The sequence below is a fragment of the Cynara cardunculus genome, assembly GCF_001531365.2.
Source record: "Cynara cardunculus var. scolymus isolate 2C chromosome LG 10, CcrdV1, whole genome shotgun sequence".
NCBI classification, from domain to species: Eukaryota; Viridiplantae; Streptophyta; class Magnoliopsida; order Asterales; family Asteraceae; genus Cynara; species Cynara cardunculus.
In genome coordinates this window covers 26,306,145-26,327,920 of record NC_037537.1, presented here as the reverse complement: position 1 = coordinate 26,327,920, position 21,776 = coordinate 26,306,145, and the positions used below count along the sequence as shown (strand labels likewise).

Genomic DNA, 21,776 nt, shown 5'->3' with positions numbered 1-21,776 from the left:
AAAAATTGTAAGAATTTGGTCCCTCCCTCTAACGACTGTTAAAAAATTCTGTTAAATGAAGGACATTTTTGTTTTTTTATCAGTTTTTTCCGATACCCAATCAAATCTACTTTATGATTTTGGTCTCTGTGGTTTTTTATTGGGCAAAAGACAACAAATTGATAAAAGGATGAAAATACTCCACACATTTAACGAATTCTTTTTATGGCTATTAGAGAGCGGGACCAAATCAAAACGTTTTTGCAAATCATGATAACCATCTTATACATTCAAAATTGCAGGGAAGAAAAGTGTTAATTATTAGCAACAAACCACATGAGCCAATTTTGTAGTTTACTCTACAATTTATGAACAAAAAAGCCCTTAAACAAGGTTATTATTCCAACTGTTGTCTCAAAATTTTCTATTTATAGTTTTATCGACAAAGCTGATATGTTTTTTTCTTTAGTACCAGTATTAAAAACTATTATGAAATACACCCTGATGATGCTATGCATTAATGATTATAAATTTAGTCGACACTAAAGTTTTCATATTTTAACTCTTGAACCAGTCGTATCAAATAATAGAGCATGACAATCGAAAACGAACAGAAGTTAAGGGGTAGAAAGTGTCTATGAACCATAGGTGGAGGGACTTTTATTATAATAGACTTGCAACTTAAAATAAATTAAAATTGAGATTTATTTCAATTTATATTTATTCCATTTGAGAAACATAAAATATCTTATGCTAGTTCTTTTGTACATCACAAGGAATATATAGTATTATTATAATTTAATCATTAGTCAAATGTTTATATTATTCGATATTATCACACAAAGAAGATATTATATATATATATATATATATATATATAGAGAGAGAGAGAGAGAGAGAGAGGGAGGGGGAAAAGAGAAAGAGAGAGATGAACGATCAAATACAAACCACTCATATTTGTACAAACCGTATAAATCACTTTCATCTGTCGATTTTATTGTTTAACCTTATGAAATTTTTTCATTAAATTGTTTCATATAATATTTTTTTAATGAAGTTGTTTCATACATAGTTTTGAAATTGTTTCATATAATACTAATGAAATTTTAATGAAACTGTTTCATATATTTCTCTAAAATTAATCACCGACGCCTAATGTGAATGAGTGCATGTACGAATTATATATATATATATATATATATGTATTTAAAAATGATATATATAATATAACTTAAAATAATTATATATTAAAGGGTAATATATATATATAATGATAATTAAATATAATATATCATTAAATTAATTTGGTGTTTCAAATATTTTAAAGATGGTATGATTTCCAAACATTCATGGTTATTAAGAGGTGTCATTAAGACTTTCCTAAATTTACAGGGGGAATAATAAGTCCATTACATATATGGAATATATATATATATGGTAATGGTTGCAGGTTGAGTTGAGTAGGGAATGGGGGTGGGGTTAGTCACGTGCCATGACCCTTATAAATACAAGCATGGTGAGACAAGAGGTTGCACCAAAAGCAAAGGAGTGGTCAAGCCTTAAAAAAGGACTAAATTTACAGAGACACATATCTCTCTCCCTCCACCCTCCACCTCCTTTTTGATTTGACACAAATCCATTGAAATTGTACCCTCTCTCTCACACACACACACACACGCACTCACTCTCACCCCATTATTACATCAAATCCCATATTCCTTTTGGGCCTTACTGTGTGTAACTGTGTGTTTTATCTCCACCACCAACCCAAATACAGAGCAGATTCTTTGCCCAAATTTGTTACTACCCACCATTTTTCCAAAAGGGGGAAATTTAAGCAGTGAATGCAAACAGCCTTTCGTTTACAGTTAGAGATGGAGCTTAATGGTGAAATGAAGGTGTCAAAGTTCAAGAGGATTTGTGTTTTCTGTGGGAGTAGCCAAGGCAAAAAGAGTAGTTATCAAGATGCTGCAATTGAGCTTGGCAAAGAATTGGTATTCATCCTCTCTTTCTTGTTTCTTTTCGTTTTGGGATTTCTTAAAATCATGTCATAATGAGGGTTTCTTGAAATGTTGACTATTTGATTTGAGTCAAACATCAAGAAAACCTGTGTTGTCCTTCCAAGATTCTACATTATGTTTTGTGGGTTTTGTTTTCTTGATTTCGAGTTTCAACCTTGCATGCAAGTGTTTTTCTAGGGTGAAAAACTTACTTCAAATCTTGATTAACAAAATCTTCCATTTTAATCTCCAAAAAGTGAAGTGCCTTTTCAGGGTCAGTAATAATCAATCATCTTATTTGCAGGTTTCAAGAAACATTGATTTGGTGTACGGAGGAGGAAGCATTGGTTTAATGGGATTGGTTTCACAAGCTGTTCATGATGGTGGTCGCCATGTTATTGGGTAAGATAGAGAGAGAGAAAGTGTATATATATGTATATATATGTATGTATTACATAATGGTCTTGAAAACCTAAAAAACTTGAGGTTTTCATTAAAGATAAGGAACAAAATCAGTGTGTCTTTTCTTGGGTTTCTCTTTGATTAAAACTAATCTTTTGTCATGTTATTGTCTCTCTTTCTTGCAGGGTCATTCCCAAGACACTCATGCCTCGAGAGGTATGTCTGCCATGGCCACACAGAAAGTCTTGAAACTTTTCTTTACATAAATAACCAAACCATAATAACAATATATATAAGGAAAAGACAGATCTTACCAATTTCTTGCCTATAAACTGCTCTGTCCCAAAGTAAAAGGAGTTATTTCTTTCCTTATATGTTTAAATAAAGAAATCTTGCATATTTGGGAAGTTTCTTGGGTTTGAATTCCAATATTAGAAAGAGAAATATGAGTAGGAAGTAGATTAGAATGATGGTTGTTGTGCAAATGTGTATGCTAATCCATGTGGTTCATCTTTAATTAGTGTGTGTATATATACAAGGGTTATGTTTGGAAAACTGCAAAGAAATGAAAAACTTGGAAACACCATTGTAACCGTTCATTTTGGAGGGCATATAAATGTACATACAAATAATTTGTCCGGTATGCACATCTATAGAACATGCATACGTGCATAAACAACTCCTGTTGCTTGTATTCACATGTGCATACCGACCAAATAAATGGTTTTTTAGGGCATAAATGGTTACTTGTATTCACACACACACACACATATATATATATATATCATATATGTTAATCTTTAATTAGTATATATATTTTCTTGGTGAGATAAGAAGTTGTTCTTCAACTTTTTTCCTTTCTCTGTCCTTGTAATTTGTAGCTTTATCCAGATAACATGTTGGGTAGCTTGTCTGTTATATGTTTTTTGTTTCAAGATGGGTCATTTTGATATTCTCCTTTTCTGATTCAGAACATGCCAAATTCAGATAGATACACAAGTTTTAATGCATACTGTACAAGTCAGTATAGCTTAATCTGAGGCTTAAATGAACCTTCTTTCACATGTGTCAAAACCACGCGTTTTATACTGATTTGATACAGACAAACCCAGTAGAATGCAGTGCAAAAGAGCTTATTGGAAGGCCACCATTTCTACAGCATTATCATTGTCTCTCTGAACACCACTACATCATAACCTTTCTCCCTCTAAAAATTTGCCTTTTTTTATTGAATTTTGAGGTTTTTGTTGATGGGTTTTTGGGTACTATTTTTTGTTGTCTGCAGTTAACTGGTGAAACTGTAGGAGAAGTGAAAGCAGTGGCTGATATGCACCAGAGGAAAGCAGAGATGGCTAAGCATTCAGATGCTTTTATTGCTTTGCCAGGTTTGTATAATTCCATGTTCAAATTCATAATGAATGATACAAGCCCTGGTGCTTATATTCATATGTGCATCACCTTTTAAAATTAGGTTGTTCATTCTTATGAGAATGTACAACACTTTAGTTTGCATTATCCTTTTCTTGGTTCCTTAAGCTTTCAATCACTCATTCTAATAATAATACTTTTTGTATATCGTACTTTAATCTTTGGTAACGAATAAACCACCGTTCTCTCGTTAAAGTAGAAAAAGAAAAAGAAAACATTTCCCTTTGGAAGAAGTCTCCATTTTTGACAAAATACGCCAACTACGATGGCCCTTTTCGCATTTACACGTAATTTATTCGTAGTTATTACTCAATTTAGTGTTTTCCCCCCAAATATATGGGCAAAAAGTCGATTAACAGCAACCCGGCCCCACAGAGAACCCGTCTCCAATTTTTAGGTTCACTCAATGGTTGAGGCAAGCTCCCGGGGGGGGGGGGGATTGGGCCCATGACCTTGTATTTGGACAATGTCGCCCCCAACCCTTTGCCAACTGAGCAATACGCTAGAGGCTTTTCCCCCAATATATCAGTAATGACAATGATAGTTTGCTTGCTAGAAATAACAATAATGAAAAGAAGGGGGTTATAATTATTGACTTTGACCTTTCAATTTGCTCTTAAGTTATTGGAAAGTTGTTTTCTTTATGATCTAAAGTACCCTTTTCTAGAGTTGATTAACAAGAAAAGTAAATTGTAGGTTATCTAGAATATGCTTATCTCACAATAAAGGACCATCTTTTTGGACAAAGGTACAACTGTCAATGCATGTGTTACAAACCATGGAAGCTACATCTGGTTTGGCAGAACAGAACAGAAACAAGTAGTGCTTTTTTTTTTTTAACTTTATGATTACCATTGAGTAATATTGTTCTTTGTAGTGCTGTGAAAGCTACTTGTACCAGAAGCTTTTTATGGTCTAAAAAAGCTCTGCACTTTTTAGCAACCCACATCCCAAGATTCATGATTAAAAGATCAAAACCCTAGAATCTTGACCAATCCATCAACATCTTGAAACTGAAAAAATATCAAGAAAGTGCCTTGATAAGCAAACCTTACTTTTAGCTAATCTTTTGGCAAGAAACAACTGCTGTAGTCTTTGAGATATGCTGGGCTCGTTTAGTTTGGTTTGGTTTCTTGTCAGATATGCATACCTCTTACCCTCAAATCCCCACTTTTTGTTGGCATATATTGCGCTCGTTTAGTTCGGTTTGGTTTAGTTTCTTGTTAGATTTGTGTACTTCTGACCCTCAAAACCCCACTTTTTGGTGGGATATACTGTGCATGTTTAGTTTGGTTTGGTTTCTTGTCAGATATGTGTATATCTCACCCTCAAAACCCCACATTTTGGTGGGTTATACTAGGCTCGTTTAGTTTGGTTTGGTATCTTGTGACAAGAGATTGAGTTATTTAAGATCGGGTGCAGGTGGGTATGGAACTCTTGAAGAGCTTCTTGAAGTGATAACATGGGCTCAACTGGGAATTCATGAAAAGCCGGTAAAATCCCTAAAATACCCTTTTTGAGTTTCAAACTTGTCAAGTTCATAGCTTTTCGTTCACCCCATGAAAAGAAAGTAATTGGGATGGTGAAAAATCTTGCAGGTTGGCTTGCTGAATGTGGATGGGTACTACAACTCATTACTGTCGTTCATCGATAAAGCAGTGGAGGAAGGCTTCATTAGCCCGAGCGCTCGTCACATCATCGTGTCGGCTCCAACAGCTAAGGTTTTGGTTCGGAAATTGGAGGTGAGTCCACAAGCAGAACCAAATTCCCACTCTGACTTTCTAAGTCAAAGAAATGACTTTCCAAATTCAAATTCGTTATAAATTTGTTAGAAATTGAACATCAATCTGCTTCTATTTGTATCATCTGTTTACAAAGTTAATGCGTATCAAAATCTTTTCATAAAACTCAGAGATTTCATGTCATTCTAGAGTCAAAAATTAGTCAGTTTGACCTCTTTTCTTAGTTGTTCAAACGACAAATAACTCGTTGGCTTTCTAAGTCGAATAAATGACTTCCCAAATTCAGGTTCGTTACGAATTCGTTAGAAATTGAACATCAACCTGCTTCTGTTTGTAGCATCCTTTACAAAGTTAACGCATTCATCAAAATCTTTTCGTAAAACCGAGAGATTTCACATCATTCTAGAGTCGAAATCTAGTCAATTTAACCTACTCTTTTTTTCTAAAAATTGTGGAAATGATGAAATAACAGGAGTATGTTCCATGCCATGAAGGAGTTGCTTCAAAGTTGAGCTGGGAAATGGAGCAGCAACTTGAGTTCACTGACTATGATGATATCTCTAGATGATCAATGAAAGAAGGATGTGTGGCAATTGGGAAAAAAAGGAGCTAACTTTGAAAGGGGGTTTGTTTTGATTAGATTTTTGATGTGAAGGGTATTGATCTTTTTTGGTTTTTGTAAATTATTGATGATGGAAATGACCTCAAGAACATGTGGGAAGTCTCTGATATGTAACCCCCTTCACTTGCAACTCTGGTTTATTTCACAGGTTGTAAAGATAACATATATATATATATATATAGATATATATATAATATCTTTGTTTAGTTTGAATGTCGTTCTCGGCATCTTTAATCTGCAATGAAGGTTATATGTTACTATCGGTTTGTAACTTTGACTGTGTTTTTGAAGTATATAATATCTGTAGATACTCGTAACTTTTGATATCGGGTTCTTTCAGGCCAATGGCATATGCTGAATCGAAGGTAAGAATGAGGAGTATGTCGTAGGTCTGTGATTTTTGAGCCCCAAAACGTTGTTTTGAGACACTTTTATGTTTATAGATTTTCTCATTTCTTGTTTGGGCTTTTGGTGTTTGCTGTTACTCTTTTGAGGTTAGGATCCTGTAAGAGTGGAAGTTACGATGAGAAATGAGAAAGGTAAGAATGAATCTCCACCTTTAAATTAGTCTTGATTGAAGGTCAACAACAATGAGATGTATTGGATCAATTCCCGTGATAAACGCAATTCATAGGATGGGGGTATGATTAAAAGTGATCAAAAGTCGAGATCTCTTCTTATGTTTCTCACCTTTTGAACTCCTTTTATTTGTTGGTTGTAGTATATGGATGGTCAATTGATGAATGATACATGTTTCCAAACTTCTGAGTTCCTTAAGTTCGAATATGAGCCTAAAACTTAGTATTTTTGGAATCAAGTAGTTTTAGAAGAGATCATTTCTTGGTGTTTGTAGAATCAACATGACTAGTCTTTATCGATTATCTTACAACGTATTAGAACCCTTGACGACCTGAGAGGTTGGGAGGTTGAACTCTGCTGATAACCCATATTATCACTACTAGATGCATATGAGGCATCTTTATATATATATATATATATATATATATATATATATATATATATATATATATAGAGGAATAAAAAGGATTGGATTGGATTTGATTAGTAAAGCATAAGAAAAGACATGATGATTTTGATTAGATATGTAGGAGACATGTTGGAGCATATGATATGGTTCAAAGTTTGTTGTTTAGGGGTGGAACCATTTGATGTGACCATGGATTGGACCAAAAACAAAGAGGCCTTTTATCTTGTCTCTCCATGTCCAGTCCATGGTTATAAAGTAAACAATATTATATAGTACAAAAAGGAACATTTAAAATGTATGGACAAAGCTAATCTTACAACTCAGGATACTCTCTTCTTTCCATCAATACCATATACTAGCAGTAGCAGCTACAGTTTCTCAACCCAACGATCATCTTTATATTCTTATACTAATTTTTTCTATAAAATTTAATACTTGACCAAACAAAGTCGTAGCGGAATATCGAATTCTTTTATCAAAAGAAATTCCAATACTTCTCTCGGTTTTCTTGACAAAGAAAAAATAATACTCGAGATCGTAGAGCTTTATATCAGATTTTCTTAGTTTTACGCTTGCAAAAGAAGTTCCAATTTCTCTTGGTTTTCTTGACCATTTTACGAATCTCATACTTGATGGTTTCACAGTCTCTCTCGAGGTCAAGAACGCGGTCCCTCATCTCGCCCATTCCTGTCATCCTACTTCCTCTTTCCCTTTCCTTTTCCTGTGATCGAACCACTTCACCACCACCGCTTTCGTTTTTCGTGTTCTCGAGATTTTCCGACACGTAAAACCATCCCGCAATTGATGTTCGCAGCCGTAGTTGTTCAAAAAAAAGGACTTGAACGATCACACGGAGAGGCAGCCTCTCATTCCGAGCCGCATGAGTGCTTGCATCCAGCGACAGCTTTTGGACGTTCATAAGTCTGCACATTTGCTCTCTTTCGTTGTCGCAAAGCCAAGGATGCGCCTGCAACAACAAATTACTCATAATTAGAGCTCCTTACGACTTACGAGTAGTACGACCCGCGAGATCGGGCACAGGGGGCTGTTTGGTTGGTCTTCCATTAAGTCATGCATGGATAAAGTTGTTTGTGCGGATTAATTTGACTGTATAAATTTGGAAGGTTTTTGTTTGGGAGAGTTTTTTCATAGATGGAAGGAGCACGTTCTTTAATTGGGAGTGGCAAGTTTGAAAAAACTTGGCTTTTTACATAGAGCTCCCCCTAAAAGCTTATTGAATAAACCATTTTCTCTATCATTAAGGCACTACCAAGCAAGCCATGTATAACTGACCAAATAAACTGCGAGTCCCATTAAGATTATTAAGCTGCTAACAAGCCCCAACCCGAAGTCTGGACATCCATTCCAAAAAAAATGGACTTTGGAGGTTAATAGATCCTCGGAAAGGAAATGTTTATACTCCATATTTTACGTTTTATTTTAAGTTGGAATTTTTTTATGTATTTTGCATGACTTTAATCATTTTACATGACTTAAGGATCTTATACAAAATTTTGTTTTTTAATGTAAAAGATTTTTAGCGTTCTTAGCATAGAGCAAGCCTGTTTATAAGGTGGATACGTGCATGTTATCAAGCCCAAAAAGCGGGATTGAGTTTGCTATATTAAGCCATATTAGGCCCGTTGGACAAGAAAATAGGTTAGATCCGGCTCGTGCCCGGCCCAAGCCTGCAAAAAATCACCTCTACTCCTATTAAGACGAAGCGCATTTTTTAAAATCTAACACAATGCGGGTTTCAGCTTGGAAAAAACTCGATGCATGAAGGTTAAGAAAGTATGTACCTTAAAATATATATCAATTGCACGATAAACGCCATCAGAAAGCGGGCGAGCATAGTCGGGGACAGAAGCACAAACAGACTGAAACTTCGACAGCTTCATATTAACATCAGCTGCCACGTCAGCGAGAAACGCGTCAACGAGATTAGCCACGGACGTCATCGATGCCAAAGACTGGGGCCCACCCTCGGACCCCTCTTCGACTATGCACGGAGAACATAGTGTACTTGGAGCCTGATCCATAGACATGAAATAGTCAAGAATTCTTTGAAAACAGTCTATGTCATACAAAGTCTCCACTGTGTTGAATCCCTGATTTGGTATCAATATGTCATCTAAGACCGCTGAATCCAACTGGGCCCCGACCCTTTTCTCGAGATTTTCTCGACAAGATGGACTCACGTGTAAGATCATGGCGGTACGAAGGAAACGTATAAGAAACTTGGTGGCAATGATCCCCTTTTGGTGAGGAAGTAACTCAATGATTTCTTCAAAAAGATACCTTTGATCGGCCTCGGATGGACATGAAACCGTTTTACAATGGTTTGCATCGTTGAAACTAGATTGTCTGTTCATTAAGGGTATGTATCTCTTGACGTACCCCACGAGAGACCGGGCTATCGTCTCAGGTTTCATGCCTCGAGATGCAATAGCTCGAATTACTTGTTTATAGAGATGTAAACCGAGGAAAGAAACATCTCTATGCCACCAGTCATCGTGTGTTGTTTCTGGCTTGCTGGAAGTAGAGATCCCATTCCAGACGATTGAAGTTGGTGCCGTATCTTGGTTATTCCCGGCTGCATTGAAACCCATGCAGGCTTTTGTTGCCAAAGAATCAATGCATCTGGTAACGAGAAATAGCTCTTCGGCATCACAAAGAACTTCCTCACAGCTTTCGAGAGCTTTCATGGTGTCGGCCCAAGTGGCGAACACTTCAATAAGAAAGCTTTCAGTTAGTGTAATGAGGTTTTCTTCTCCATAATCATCGGTCATTTGGAGGTATTCTGCTGCACATCTAAGGCTGATAACATTGTGGGCTGTAACCTCTATTTTTACATCATAACAAAATCTGGCAATAAGTTCAAATGTTTTGGATCCGCCGGGTATCTCATCAAGATGCACGACACAAACATGTTCATCTTCATTCGATAAATCTCCAATAAGTTTCGTCATTAGTCCACTTCTCGTAATCAAAGGAAACTGTAGGACAATAGATGCAAAAAAGGAAAGTTGAGCTCAAGCTCAAGTATATATATGTATATGTATCTATCGACATGGGTCCACTGGAAATGCATAATTACATGAGCCACAATTACATATCGACATGGGTCAGCATCAAAGTTACCAAGTGGCTTTTGGACCAATAATACGTGTGGATTCGTACAACCCTGAGGTTACGTTCAAGTTTCTTTAGAGATATCCCGCTTTGTTGGTTGTTAAAAGAAGTAAAGATCATGGATCACTTTATCTATTCTTCCAAGACAGATACCAAGGTTAATATAACTAGATAACTACGCACCTTGTGGAGATGAAATGACATTTCTCCAATCTCAATTGTGGCATCACTTGGAAGCCCACTTGTACACTGCCTGCACCGAAACATCATTGAATGCTTGAATATATTGGTTCTAAGAATGAATCAGCATTGAGCCGATGATATGATGGTTTCTTACTAGATCACTGACCACGTAAGGATGGTATGCAGTTCCTGCTACGATCAAAGTAGTTTGGCTGGCCACACACACACAGAGTCAAGTTCAGGGGAAAACMGCAAAAAAGTGGAAGACTAAGAAACATTTCGGTAACCATTCATCTGGACGGCATGCACATGTACGTAGTAGTATTTTGTACGCAATTTCCAAAAAACAACTTCAGTTTCTTGTATGCACATGTGCATATTGTCCAGATGAATGGTTACCATGGTGTTCCTCAATTTTTTTTTGTTTTTTCGGGTTTTCCTCTGAACCTCCATCTATCTATATATATATATATATATATATATATATATGGATATATGGCATGTGCACCACCTCAAAAAGGAAGTTCTTGGAGGGATAAGACTTGGTACAGTAGACCCTTATCATATCTAAAATCAGGGATGCCCAAATGTGGTTTGTGAACTTTATTGACCATGAAATGTATTTTTACTTCCATTTAGTAGAACTAGGAATTAAGAATCTAGCCCAATATTTTGGACTAGTCGATCAATTAAATGAGTTCAGTGCAAAACAGAAAATGCACCCCCTTCAAGTAGCCCATGCAGGTTTTTTTCTATTGTTATTACTCTTACTCACTCACCTAAATGCCTAACGTTGTGATTATCAAGTGACTAATAATCCAAACTGCAAACAGGCTCATGATTTTGACTTAAAAAATGCAGATGAGACATTAAAGAAATGGAACTCATTATATAGAATCTACAACCCTTGGGTGGTGCTATGCTATCAAGCCCCTCTTTGATACCAGACATTTAGCATCACTTGTCTCTTAAGGCTGTTTGGCTGCTTTTTCATTAAGCCATGTATGAAGTTGTTTGTATAGATCAAGCTACATAGTTTTTGTTTGTGGGCTGTAACAGAGTCGACCATTTTACCCCTTACTCCTTTTTGGGTTTTCATCAAGCTCATGTTTTTGTACTATTTGATTCAATAAGAAACTGAGGATTACAACAATCCAATGCACCAGGAGATCCCTCCTTTGAATATGCACTAACAGTTGTGATTTGCGAATGTCTCATCTCTTCTCCAGTTGTGCAAAATCATATAAATAAAACATATGAACATAGCTTAGTAGTGACTAGTGACAAACCTTGATGTTCTCGTAACCACAAAGCATACTAACATAACAAAAACAACTGGAACATAAAAGACCATATAGTTGCTTAACCACAATAACTAACATCCATTAATCAAATCAACACATATATTGGTTATCTAAACACCAAACGAAATTATAGACCCTGAACTACGATTCGATTAACACACAGTCGCTGTCAATTGCAAGCATGTAAGCCAAACATTTCACATCAATAATCCTCAAAATGTTAAAACAACAAAAGAAGCACTACAACAACAAAAAGAAAACATGAAATAGGGAGATGGAGATGCCTCCAGTAGTGACAAAAGTTAGGGCTCGTAGCTACCTTTGTCGGGTATCAATAGCAGTTGGAGTATCCTCGCCATTTATTCAAGGGGCATCCTCGTTGAAAAACAAACAGTCCCCTTGAATAGATTGCGAGCATACCCCGTTGCTATTGGCATCTGACAAAGGCAACTAAGAGCCCTAACTTACTTCTGTAAATCCTTGTGGTATCTCCATCTCCCTATAACAAACACTACAAGTAATAAGACCTTCATGATGAATTTGAATTTAACCTTTTCTCTAGAAGGGTGTCCTCAGGCTATGCCTGGACTAACCCAGCAAATATGACTGCAACAAATCAACCCAGATAAACTCAGTGGCTACGCCTGGAATCGAACATGTGCAGATAGAATATTCCACCACGTCCTATGTGACCTCAATCAATAAGCCACAACCCTTATAGTTGAATTTGAATTTAACTTTTGTAGGGTCATAATTCATATCAATAATTATTCTTAACGACTGCACTCAGTAGTAGACTAAAAGGCTAATTGAAAAATCTCAAAAAATTCAAATAGAGAATTAGATGATACGTGATCCCTAATTCTACATACGAATCAAAACCTACTTTTACATATAAGAAACTAGGGTTAGGGTTAGCCGAAATCATCAAACATCTACGCAAGCATCGGCGAAAATTCAATCAAAACAAAGAACAAGTACAGATTCTATATCAATTGATTCCAAAAGTAAGAAAAACGACGCTAATGATCGAAATTGAGTTGCATACCAAGTATGTCCTTCACGTCGGAATGCTTCAGCCTTCGTCCCCAGCTTCATACACGCCATATGCAAATGCTAAAAACAATCTTCTTCTTCTACTTCTTCTTGTGAGGTCCAAGAAACATGGATCAAGTGTTTCAGTGAAGGAATTGAAGATTGTAATTATCTTCATGATGGTGGATCTACAGAGAGAAGAGGGGTGTCCGAGTCTACGGGAAGGGAGGCGTTCGGTTGCTGGGTTTACGCCATACATTGTCTACGTGCAAAATTGTCTCGATAACCTTCAATACAGACGACGTCTCAAAATATGCTGTTTACGTAAATGTAGGGGCTCAACTTGCAAATACTTGAAAACTCATTTATTGATGAGTAAACTACAAATTTGGACCTTGTGGATTGTCAAAAATAGCATTTTTGTCCCTGCAGTTTCAATATAACAAGGTGACTATTGAATTTTACAAAAATGTCCAGATTTGGTCCCTTTATTTAATGGATATTAAAAAATTCATTAAATACAAGAGTATTTTCGTTCTTTTGTCGATTTTTTTTGTCCTTTACCTGATTAAAACCATAAAATCATGGAATCCATTTTGATTGGGTAAAAAAACCAAAAAATTGATTAAATAACGAAAATATCTCTCATTTAATGGAATATTTTAACGATAATTAGAGGGAGAGACCAAATTCGGACATTTTTGCAAATCACGATGGGCACTTTTAGGATGCTCATGGTTTGGGTTGATTGGGTTGAAGACATATGAACAACTTAAATTGATGTTTACGGTTTGAAAATTCTCAATTCAACCCACTCCAAACCAAAGTGCAACCCAACCGAAAATCGTATGGTTGATCTGCTTGATATGTTGGTACATCAAAATATTCATATAACCTTGAATGTGTTGCTTTCTTTGCTTATAATTCTTTTTTCATCATCAATCATTTGGTTCATCAAAATATTTTCATAACCTTGAATATGTTGATTTCTTTACTTATTTCATATTTTTCATCATCAATCATTTGTTACAACTTATTCATACTTCTTAAGAGATTGTTTGACAGTTGCTGGATGGTTTGGTATAGAGTGATTAAGAGACACTCATGATATAGTGTAAAATGAAATGTAATTGTTTAAAATGAAATTAGGGCGTTGAATGGTTAAGGGAGGTCCAAGATACAAAATCATTTAGAGGGTTTTACATACATTAAGAGGCAGATTTTTTTTTGTCAAACAATATACACCTCTTAACGATTCAAATACTACCTCTTAATGAAATTATTAAGAGGTAAACAAACAACCCCTAAATTATATTCGAATGTTTTATCAATGGGTTGCAAAGGTTGTACAAATGCATAAGGTTATAGAAAAAATATACCCTATATATATATATATATATATATATATATAAAGGAGTTATAGATAGTTGGATAAGAGATTGAAAATATATATGTGAAGAGGGTATGTGATGGTGTAAAATGTACATGTTAATAGTGACATAACAATCATATTAAATATGATAGATAAAAAGGTATCTGCATTTGGAGCAAGCTCGTTCCCTCCAAAATATGTGTCTTTGTTTGGTGGCTAAAGCTTAGGAGAATTCCACTTCGGGCTTGTCTTGACCAGATGAGGATTGACCTTCACTCATCCCTTTTGCCCTTGGTGTGATAGCATCATCGAATTGAAGGACCATTGCTTTGCGGCTTGCTTGTCGATATCAGTGTCGTGGGGCATAATTATGAAGTGTTGGGATCTCGCCTCTTGGGATATTACTACAGTTTTGGACCTTTTTACTTTGGCCGAGTTTCGTCCCTATGGGTAAGTTATGGACAATCATTGTCTAGATCACCTTTTATTCGACCTGGATCTCTCAAAATAAACTCTTGCCACATTTCTCGTGGCGAGGAAGACTTGTTAGTTGATATCCAACTTGCGTCTTTTCGTTGATTGTCCATCATGCCAAAGCTTTATCTGGACCTTGGGCATTGTGGTGTTGTAACCTTGTTGCTTTTATTTTCGTGATTAGTTGATATCAGTTGGTTAGTTGTCTTTTTATTTGTCCCTTTCATTTTGTTGGGCAGACTGTGTGGGTTTTTGCTTGGATTTGGTGGTGGCCTCTTTCCTTTCTATGCCTTGTAGATAGAGTCTAGGCTTCTCTCTTTTTTGGTTGGTTTGCTTAATATACGCTGCCTTTCCAAAGAAAAAAGATATTAGGATCATCGAGTTGGTTCAAATGAGTGTGACTCAATTTCAACTCGGTATCAATAATTTGAGGATTTTACAACTCAATTAGACATCAAATTAGTTATTTCGGTTAGATGAATTGGTTGAGTTTTTTAGCACCTCTGAGACATGTTATAATTTTGAAAATTATAAGGATAAAATATATTATTTTCGACAAATAACTTGACCAAATTTGTAGTTTGCTATTTATTAATTAATATAGTATTAAAAGAAAAAAATGTACATCCACGTCACAAACACGCGGGTCAAAAAGTGGTGGATCTGACTCACCCGAACCGGCTTCTAAAACCCAAAACCCCAAAATTGGATTCATTTCAACCCTAACCCTGACTCCCTCTCGTCGCTGCTTCGCCTCACCGTCCTCGACCGCCGTACACGACGGCGTCCAGCCTGGATCTCGCTTTGGATTTTGAGGCGAGGACTTAAATGATTTGATTTCTTATTGCAAAACCAATCGATACTCAACGATTCACGGTTTTGGTTCGTGCCTAAGAATCCGTCTGTTAAAACCGCCGAAGTTTCCCAGGTCTGAGTATATAAAGGTACGATATTTCTGTTCGATTCATGTTAGGAGTGTGTTTCTGATGTTATCATGAACAGTATTCACAATCTTTGGTTTCCAATCGAAGCTTCAGCTCCAACAAAACACCGAGTTTCAACCCGTTTTCCAACCACGCATTGACATAGTTTAAGGCATCGATTTTCTTCAAGTTTTGATTTAATACGGGTTAATATCGGTTCTTTCTAAATTGGCGGGGGGTTGCTTGTGACCGTAAGTATCAAATCATTATTGCTCAATGCTCAATATGTTACGAGTGTGTTCCTGATGTTATCATTCAGGATTCGTGAATCAACCCTTGTTATTTTACCCTTTTGGGTTGATCAATGTCAATGAACTACCTATTAAACTCATAACAGATAAAACTAGATCCGTTGTAGCCTAACTCTAAGTAGTCCCTAGGGTTTGTTCATTCATTGTTTTCCATCTAAAGTAATGTAAAAGGAATATTATCTTGCGTATGACACAAACACAACCGATACACAATATTATATTTATGTATGTGATTGTGCAATCTTTGTGTATACATTCACTAGGTTAATTCACGGCATGATCAATGGAGGAGTCAGCACAGAGAAGAGAAAGATTAAAAGCTATGCGAATGGAAGCTTCACAGGGCTCGGCGACTTATGATGATGGAAGTGAGCATTCAGCTCTTAGCCTCTCCAATCCACTTCTTGAATCCACAGCTAACCCTGAGGGTCAGGTGCAACCGTTGGCTCAGAGTTTTAATTATTACACCAACCCAATGGCAGCCTTCTTTGGGAACAAGCAGAAGAGCAAGGTCAGCCCTCAGATATCACAGGACTATACATCAACTCCTCCAAGTAATAGCATATCTTAATCACAAATTTTAAATTTCCTATGCATGTCTGCCCTCGTGCTATATCTATGTTTTTAATTTCATGTTATAGTTCCTCCCTGCCCTAACCCACACATCGTGATTTGTTTTATCTGCATAATATTTTCTTTCCTTTTCGGCGAAAGAAAATATGTACATATATAAGCTGTTCAACAATGTTGAAGTGATGGTTACATAGCTTCTTGTTGGTAGATCCAACATTAACCAACACAATATACATGAATGTGGATCTGTATCAATTTTCTTGTCCATTTTGTTCTAAGACGAAGGATCGTGTGAGAATAGGAGTTAAGGTGAGAAGTGTAAGAAGGGATTTGGACCCTTGATCAGTTTCAATCTCAAACCATCCCATGAATTGCGTTTTAGAAGGGAATTGATCTGGTGTATCTCATTACACTTGATCTAGTGTTTCTTTTCAATTAGGATTGATCCAGGGGTGGAGATCCCTTCTTACCTTTCTCACCATAACTTTCATTCTCACAAGAATCCAACCCTTTGTCCTAATTGGAGCCCACAAAACAAAAATAGCGATTGATGGAAACAAATAGTCGTACTTGGCTTATATGCAATAGGGGTTGGGTTCCGGTGAGAAGAGAAGTTATGTTGAGAAGCATAAGAAGAGATCTCTACCCTTGTATCAATCCTAATTGAATGCCAACACTAATGAGGTGCACCGGAGATGCACCGGATCAATTCCCTTCTAAAGCACAATTCATGGATGGGCATAAGATTAAAAGTGATCATGGGTTCAGATCTCTTCTCACCGTAACTTCCCTTCTCACACGATCCTTCGCCTATGCAATAGTATGTCTTGTTGTAAACAGTCTTTTTGTAGTTTGGAACAAAGGTAAGGTCTGTATACACATCTTACCTTCTAATCCTGCCTCTGAGTGGACTATGCTCTGTTCGTTTGGTCTGGTTTGGCTTACGTGCAATAGTAGAGAAATTTTCTTTCTTACTATTAACTAAAACTAGAAGATTCAGGATGGATTGGATGACCGTTCTTATTAATGTAAGAAGTTTTGTTAATTGGTTCAGCAGGATCACGCATTGAGATGTTTCCCTCACCTTCCCCCCAAGCCCCTATAAACCACTCGCCAAATCGGAGAATGCAGCAACCACAGGGGCAATATGGGAATGCTAATTATGGCTATGCACCTAATCCACCACAAGGTGGCAATTTCCCGGGCCCAAGCTTTGATTTTCAAGGCAGGAGTTGGAACACCAATAGTCCTCGCCCTGGAGGTTACCGTGGTCCAGGAGGTGTCGGTTTCTCTAGTCCTGGACCGCACTACAGCACCAGCTCAGGCCATGTTTCAGGACAAGGTGGCTACCCAAGCCCTCAAACTCACTTCAGCAGTGGCCCAAGCCGTGGTTCAGGACAAGGTGGCTATCCGAGCCCTCAACCCCACTTCAGTGGCGGTCCAGGCCGTGGTTCAGGACAAGGTGGCTACCCTAGTCCAGGTCACGGTTCAGGACGAGGCTACCCTAGTCCTGGACCCAACTTCAGGAATAGTCCCAGCCATGGCTCAGGACAAGGAGGGTACCCTGGCTCTGCTTCTAACCAAGGTAGAGGGCACTGGTTTGGGAATAGCATGGGCTCAAGCCCAAGTTCTGGGAGAGGCAGGGGTCGGTTGTCAGGGCCGGGACACAGACAAGGACGAGGAGGCGGCCATAATCATGTATCTGCAGAAGATCGGCCGGATCTCTTCTACAACAAATCTATGGTGGAAGACCCGTGGAAGTTTCTAGAACCCGTAATTTGGAAGTCACACAAGAAGCCATGGCTTCCGCATTCACTTAGCACAAAGAAAGCTCGAGTTTCGGAATCTCCAAGATATCAACAGCAGTCTAGTTCTCAGCCGAGCCTTGCGGAAATCTTGGCTGCATCGTTTAACGAAGCTGCGAACAATGAACCCGATACTTGATGGTTTTTGTAGGGTTGTGAAAATGGGATTTCTGTTTGAAATGTTTATGGCTCAATCTTGTATTGTTTTTCTTTGTAGTTTGTGGGTTTTAGTCTTCAGGAACAAGATTGTTTAAATGACAAGATTATATAATAAATTTTGGAGTAAAGTTTAATTTTGGTCCCTAACATTTGTAATTTTTAACGGATATCATCTCTAAACATCAAAAACTCGGATTTGGTTTTTACGTTTATCAATTCCTAATAGTTATGTTCCCTCTATCTAATGGTCGTTAGGTTTTTTCGGTAGATCCATTTAAAATGAGTGGTACTTTAGTCATTTTCACTATTTTATTGATTTTATATTAAAATTAAAAACATATTATATTTCTAATTATTTGTAAAAAAAGAGATAATCACTGCTCTGTTTTGCGATTAGAAATATAAAAGGTTAACCACCATTAGACGAAGGAACCAAAGCCTCGGGAAAATTGACAAACATTAAGGACCAAATTTGAGTATATGAAGTTCAGGGGACAACATCCATTGAAAATTACAAATGTTAGAAACCAAAATTGAATTTATTCTAAATTTTAAGTATCTATAATATATTATAAAACATTTGACAAAAACTCTTAAAAATAATTTTTTATGTATGAAGTACTGTTAATTAATACATATTACTCAAAATCCAAGATTACAAGTAAATTGTACATAAGCACAACTTATTAAAGCTCTGTCTTTAAATTCGTGTAACTAACTGAATATAAACATCTCATTTTAAATATAAAAACTCTAAAATATAATTAAGATAATCATTGAATTTTAACAGAATACTTAATTATTATTTTTATAAGGAATTATATTATTAAATAAAAAAAATAAATTACTTCATTATTAAAATCGAAATATATTTCGCTGCATTGTACGAGTATCATTCTAGTAAATCATTAATACATTAACAATTATAATTCGTTAAGGATTATTTTTACTGTTGTAATGAGGTGGAGTAACGATAATTTATTTAGACATGTATAATAGTAATAGCACATATTACATAATTTCTATTAAAAATATACAAAATTTAGTGTAAACAGTATTTTTTTTATTTACCTGATGTCCAATTCGCTATGTGAGTCGATTAATCTCAGAACAACCATCTGTTCCAGGTAGCCGGGAGTCACAACATTTGAACCTCCGTGACCACAGAGATTTTCATTCCTCCTTAGATTTGAACATGAGACCTTCAGACACTTTTGACCTTTAGAGTCGAGTTTAAACCAATCAGACATCACCATTGTGGTTAAAAACTTAATATTCATTGTTACGTCAAAAACTTAATATTCCAATAATCTTTTTTATTTTAACTCTAATTATATAAACTTCTATAAAACATTTATACGTATTAATTTTACAAATTAATAAAAAAAAATATTAATTATTAATTATGAATAAATTATTTTATTGTATATAATAAACTTTTATTAAAAAAATAAATAAAAGTTACGTCACAAATAAACCAAAGCAATATTTAAAGCACTTTCATACTACAATAAATCAAGGAGCGCCCCCGGATTCCATGCTTTCGTTGCAAGTAAATATGTCAAATTCAGCACTTTCCTTTTGAAAAATATGTCAAATTAAATATCCAGATACAATTTTTTTTAATCAATAATATGGTGTTAACTTTATAAACTTAGAGACCATTTACCAAACGCTTACCCGGGTAAAAGCTTACCAAGTCAAACTACCTCACTGGATGAATATGATAAGTACCAAGAATCTTACTCAGTAAGAGTGACACAAAGACCAAGAGTCTTACCCGGTAAGTGAGGACAACGATTCTTACCACAGTAACCGCTTACCAGTAAATTGCTGTATACAATGTCGTTTTGCTGAACAAAAATCTTACCTAATAAGTAAATAATAGTGTTAAATTTTATCGGTAAACATTTACCGAGTAAGTGGTAAACGGCCCCTTATTGAAGTTACTTCAAATGTTGGCTTGGTGAGGGTGATGATCATGCCGAAGCTCTCTCCCTTGTCCTTCCTTTTTGCCTTTCAAAAAAAAAAAAATGATGAAGAAACAAATATGTAATTTTTATGTATAAGTTACTTTTATGATATTTAATGAGATTTATAGTTTTTTATGTGTAAGTTACTTTTATGGTATTTAATCAGATATTACAAATTATTATTTGCATTTTTTTAAGGATCATAATCATATCATCATACTTCAAGATTCTAGAATAATTATGTTAATTTTAGTATAAACAATGGTTAATTAAAGTGAACATGTTGCAGGTTCATATGTCAAATGTTCCCAAAACACACTCAACTTGTTCACCATATTAATCTGAATTGCTGTAATAAATTATGTTCATAGGTGTTAATGAGAATGTGTTCATAACCATAAAATATATGAATGTACTCATAGATATTCATTAGAATGTGCTCATAACCATAAAGTGTTCATAAGATTTTGTTCATAACCATAAGTTGTTCAATAAAATTGTTCGAAGGTGTTCATATACCATGATCTTTTCCACAAATACTTGTGTTACAAGAATGCTTACCAATGTCCGCTCATTTAGTATGAATATTTTGATTGTTTCATAATATTAAGTGTAAATCATAATAAATAAACTCTTATCATTTCTGTAAAAATAACTTGTTGATTAAAAAAAATATGAGGATAACAAATATAAGAATTTGAATAATTTAATTTAAACCATTTTCAATATATATATATAGACTTGGAATTATGTGAGACCAATGATTTTTCGTGAGACCCGTAAAACCAATTCTTAACCCTTGGATTAGATCTACAATCTAAACATTCATAATCACAAAAATTGCCACGAGATTTCTTAATAATCACAAAATTGTCACCGTGCAACTTTAGACCATTAGATCATTAGCTTATAAAGTTGATCAATGAACGTAAATTGGTCTTATGAGTCTCACGAAAAATCTTTGGTCTTACGTGAACCCAACCTTATATATATATATATATATATATATATATATATAAATTAAAACAATGAAAAAAACAAAATAACATATCCTCTTTTTTGAAAAGCGATCCTCATGAAAGTAACTTTTTTCCGTCCATCTATTTTAAAATTACTAGTTGTGTACCCGCGCAATGCGGCGGAAACAATGAATTTTAACGATTTTGAAGTTTCACTGGTTTTATAAGACAAGATTTAACGATGATATAGGTTACACTTGGTCTTTACATATCAATACAATTTGAATAAATAAGAGTTATGGTTCCAATTACAGACTATCGATGAAAAAAATTGTATGACAGTTTAAAATCCAACATATTTGAACGACTCCACAAATGTGTTCGATTTACACCAAGAGCAAATAACCAA

General features: G+C 35.6%; 3 protein-coding genes across 4 annotated transcripts; 2 read left to right on the top strand and 1 right to left on the bottom strand.

Moving 5' to 3' along the window:
- The first annotated feature begins 1,514 nt into the window (after nucleotides 1-1,514).
- On the top strand, nucleotides 1,515-6,370 carry LOC112519410 (cytokinin riboside 5'-monophosphate phosphoribohydrolase LOG3). Its single transcript, XM_025127510.1, has 7 exons — nucleotides 1,515-1,973; nucleotides 2,284-2,381; nucleotides 2,567-2,597; nucleotides 3,667-3,766; nucleotides 5,232-5,302; nucleotides 5,408-5,551; nucleotides 6,024-6,370. The coding sequence occupies exons 1-7, from the start codon at nucleotides 1,824-1,826 to the stop codon at nucleotides 6,117-6,119; spliced, it is 690 nt and encodes a 229-aa protein (XP_024983278.1). The 5' UTR covers nucleotides 1,515-1,823; the 3' UTR covers nucleotides 6,120-6,370.
- A 1,237-nt stretch (nucleotides 6,371-7,607) lies between these two features.
- Nucleotides 7,608-13,058, bottom strand: LOC112519409 (BTB/POZ domain-containing protein At5g03250-like). Its single transcript, XM_025127509.1, has 4 exons — nucleotides 12,832-13,058; nucleotides 10,480-10,549; nucleotides 8,964-10,160; nucleotides 7,608-8,128 (listed from the first exon to the last, which is right to left on the bottom strand). Exons 1-4 carry the CDS (start codon nucleotides 12,888-12,890, stop codon nucleotides 7,712-7,714), a joined length of 1,743 nt encoding a protein of 580 aa, XP_024983277.1. The 5' UTR covers nucleotides 12,891-13,058; the 3' UTR covers nucleotides 7,608-7,711.
- A 2,354-nt stretch (nucleotides 13,059-15,412) lies between these two features.
- On the top strand, nucleotides 15,413-18,632 carry LOC112519671 (protein SICKLE-like). 2 transcript variants are annotated; one of them, XM_025127888.1, is made up of 3 exons: nucleotides 15,413-15,608; nucleotides 16,162-16,452; nucleotides 17,529-18,632. In XM_025127888.1, exons 2-3 carry the CDS (start codon nucleotides 16,182-16,184, stop codon nucleotides 18,413-18,415), a joined length of 1,158 nt encoding a protein of 385 aa, XP_024983656.1. In that variant the 5' UTR covers nucleotides 15,413-15,608; nucleotides 16,162-16,181; the 3' UTR covers nucleotides 18,416-18,632. The 2 variants fall into 2 exon arrangements, with proteins under 2 accessions (XP_024983656.1, XP_024983655.1); XM_025127887.1 differs by having other exon boundaries at nucleotides 17,526-18,632.
- The last annotated feature ends 3,144 nt before the right edge of the window (nucleotides 18,633-21,776 follow it).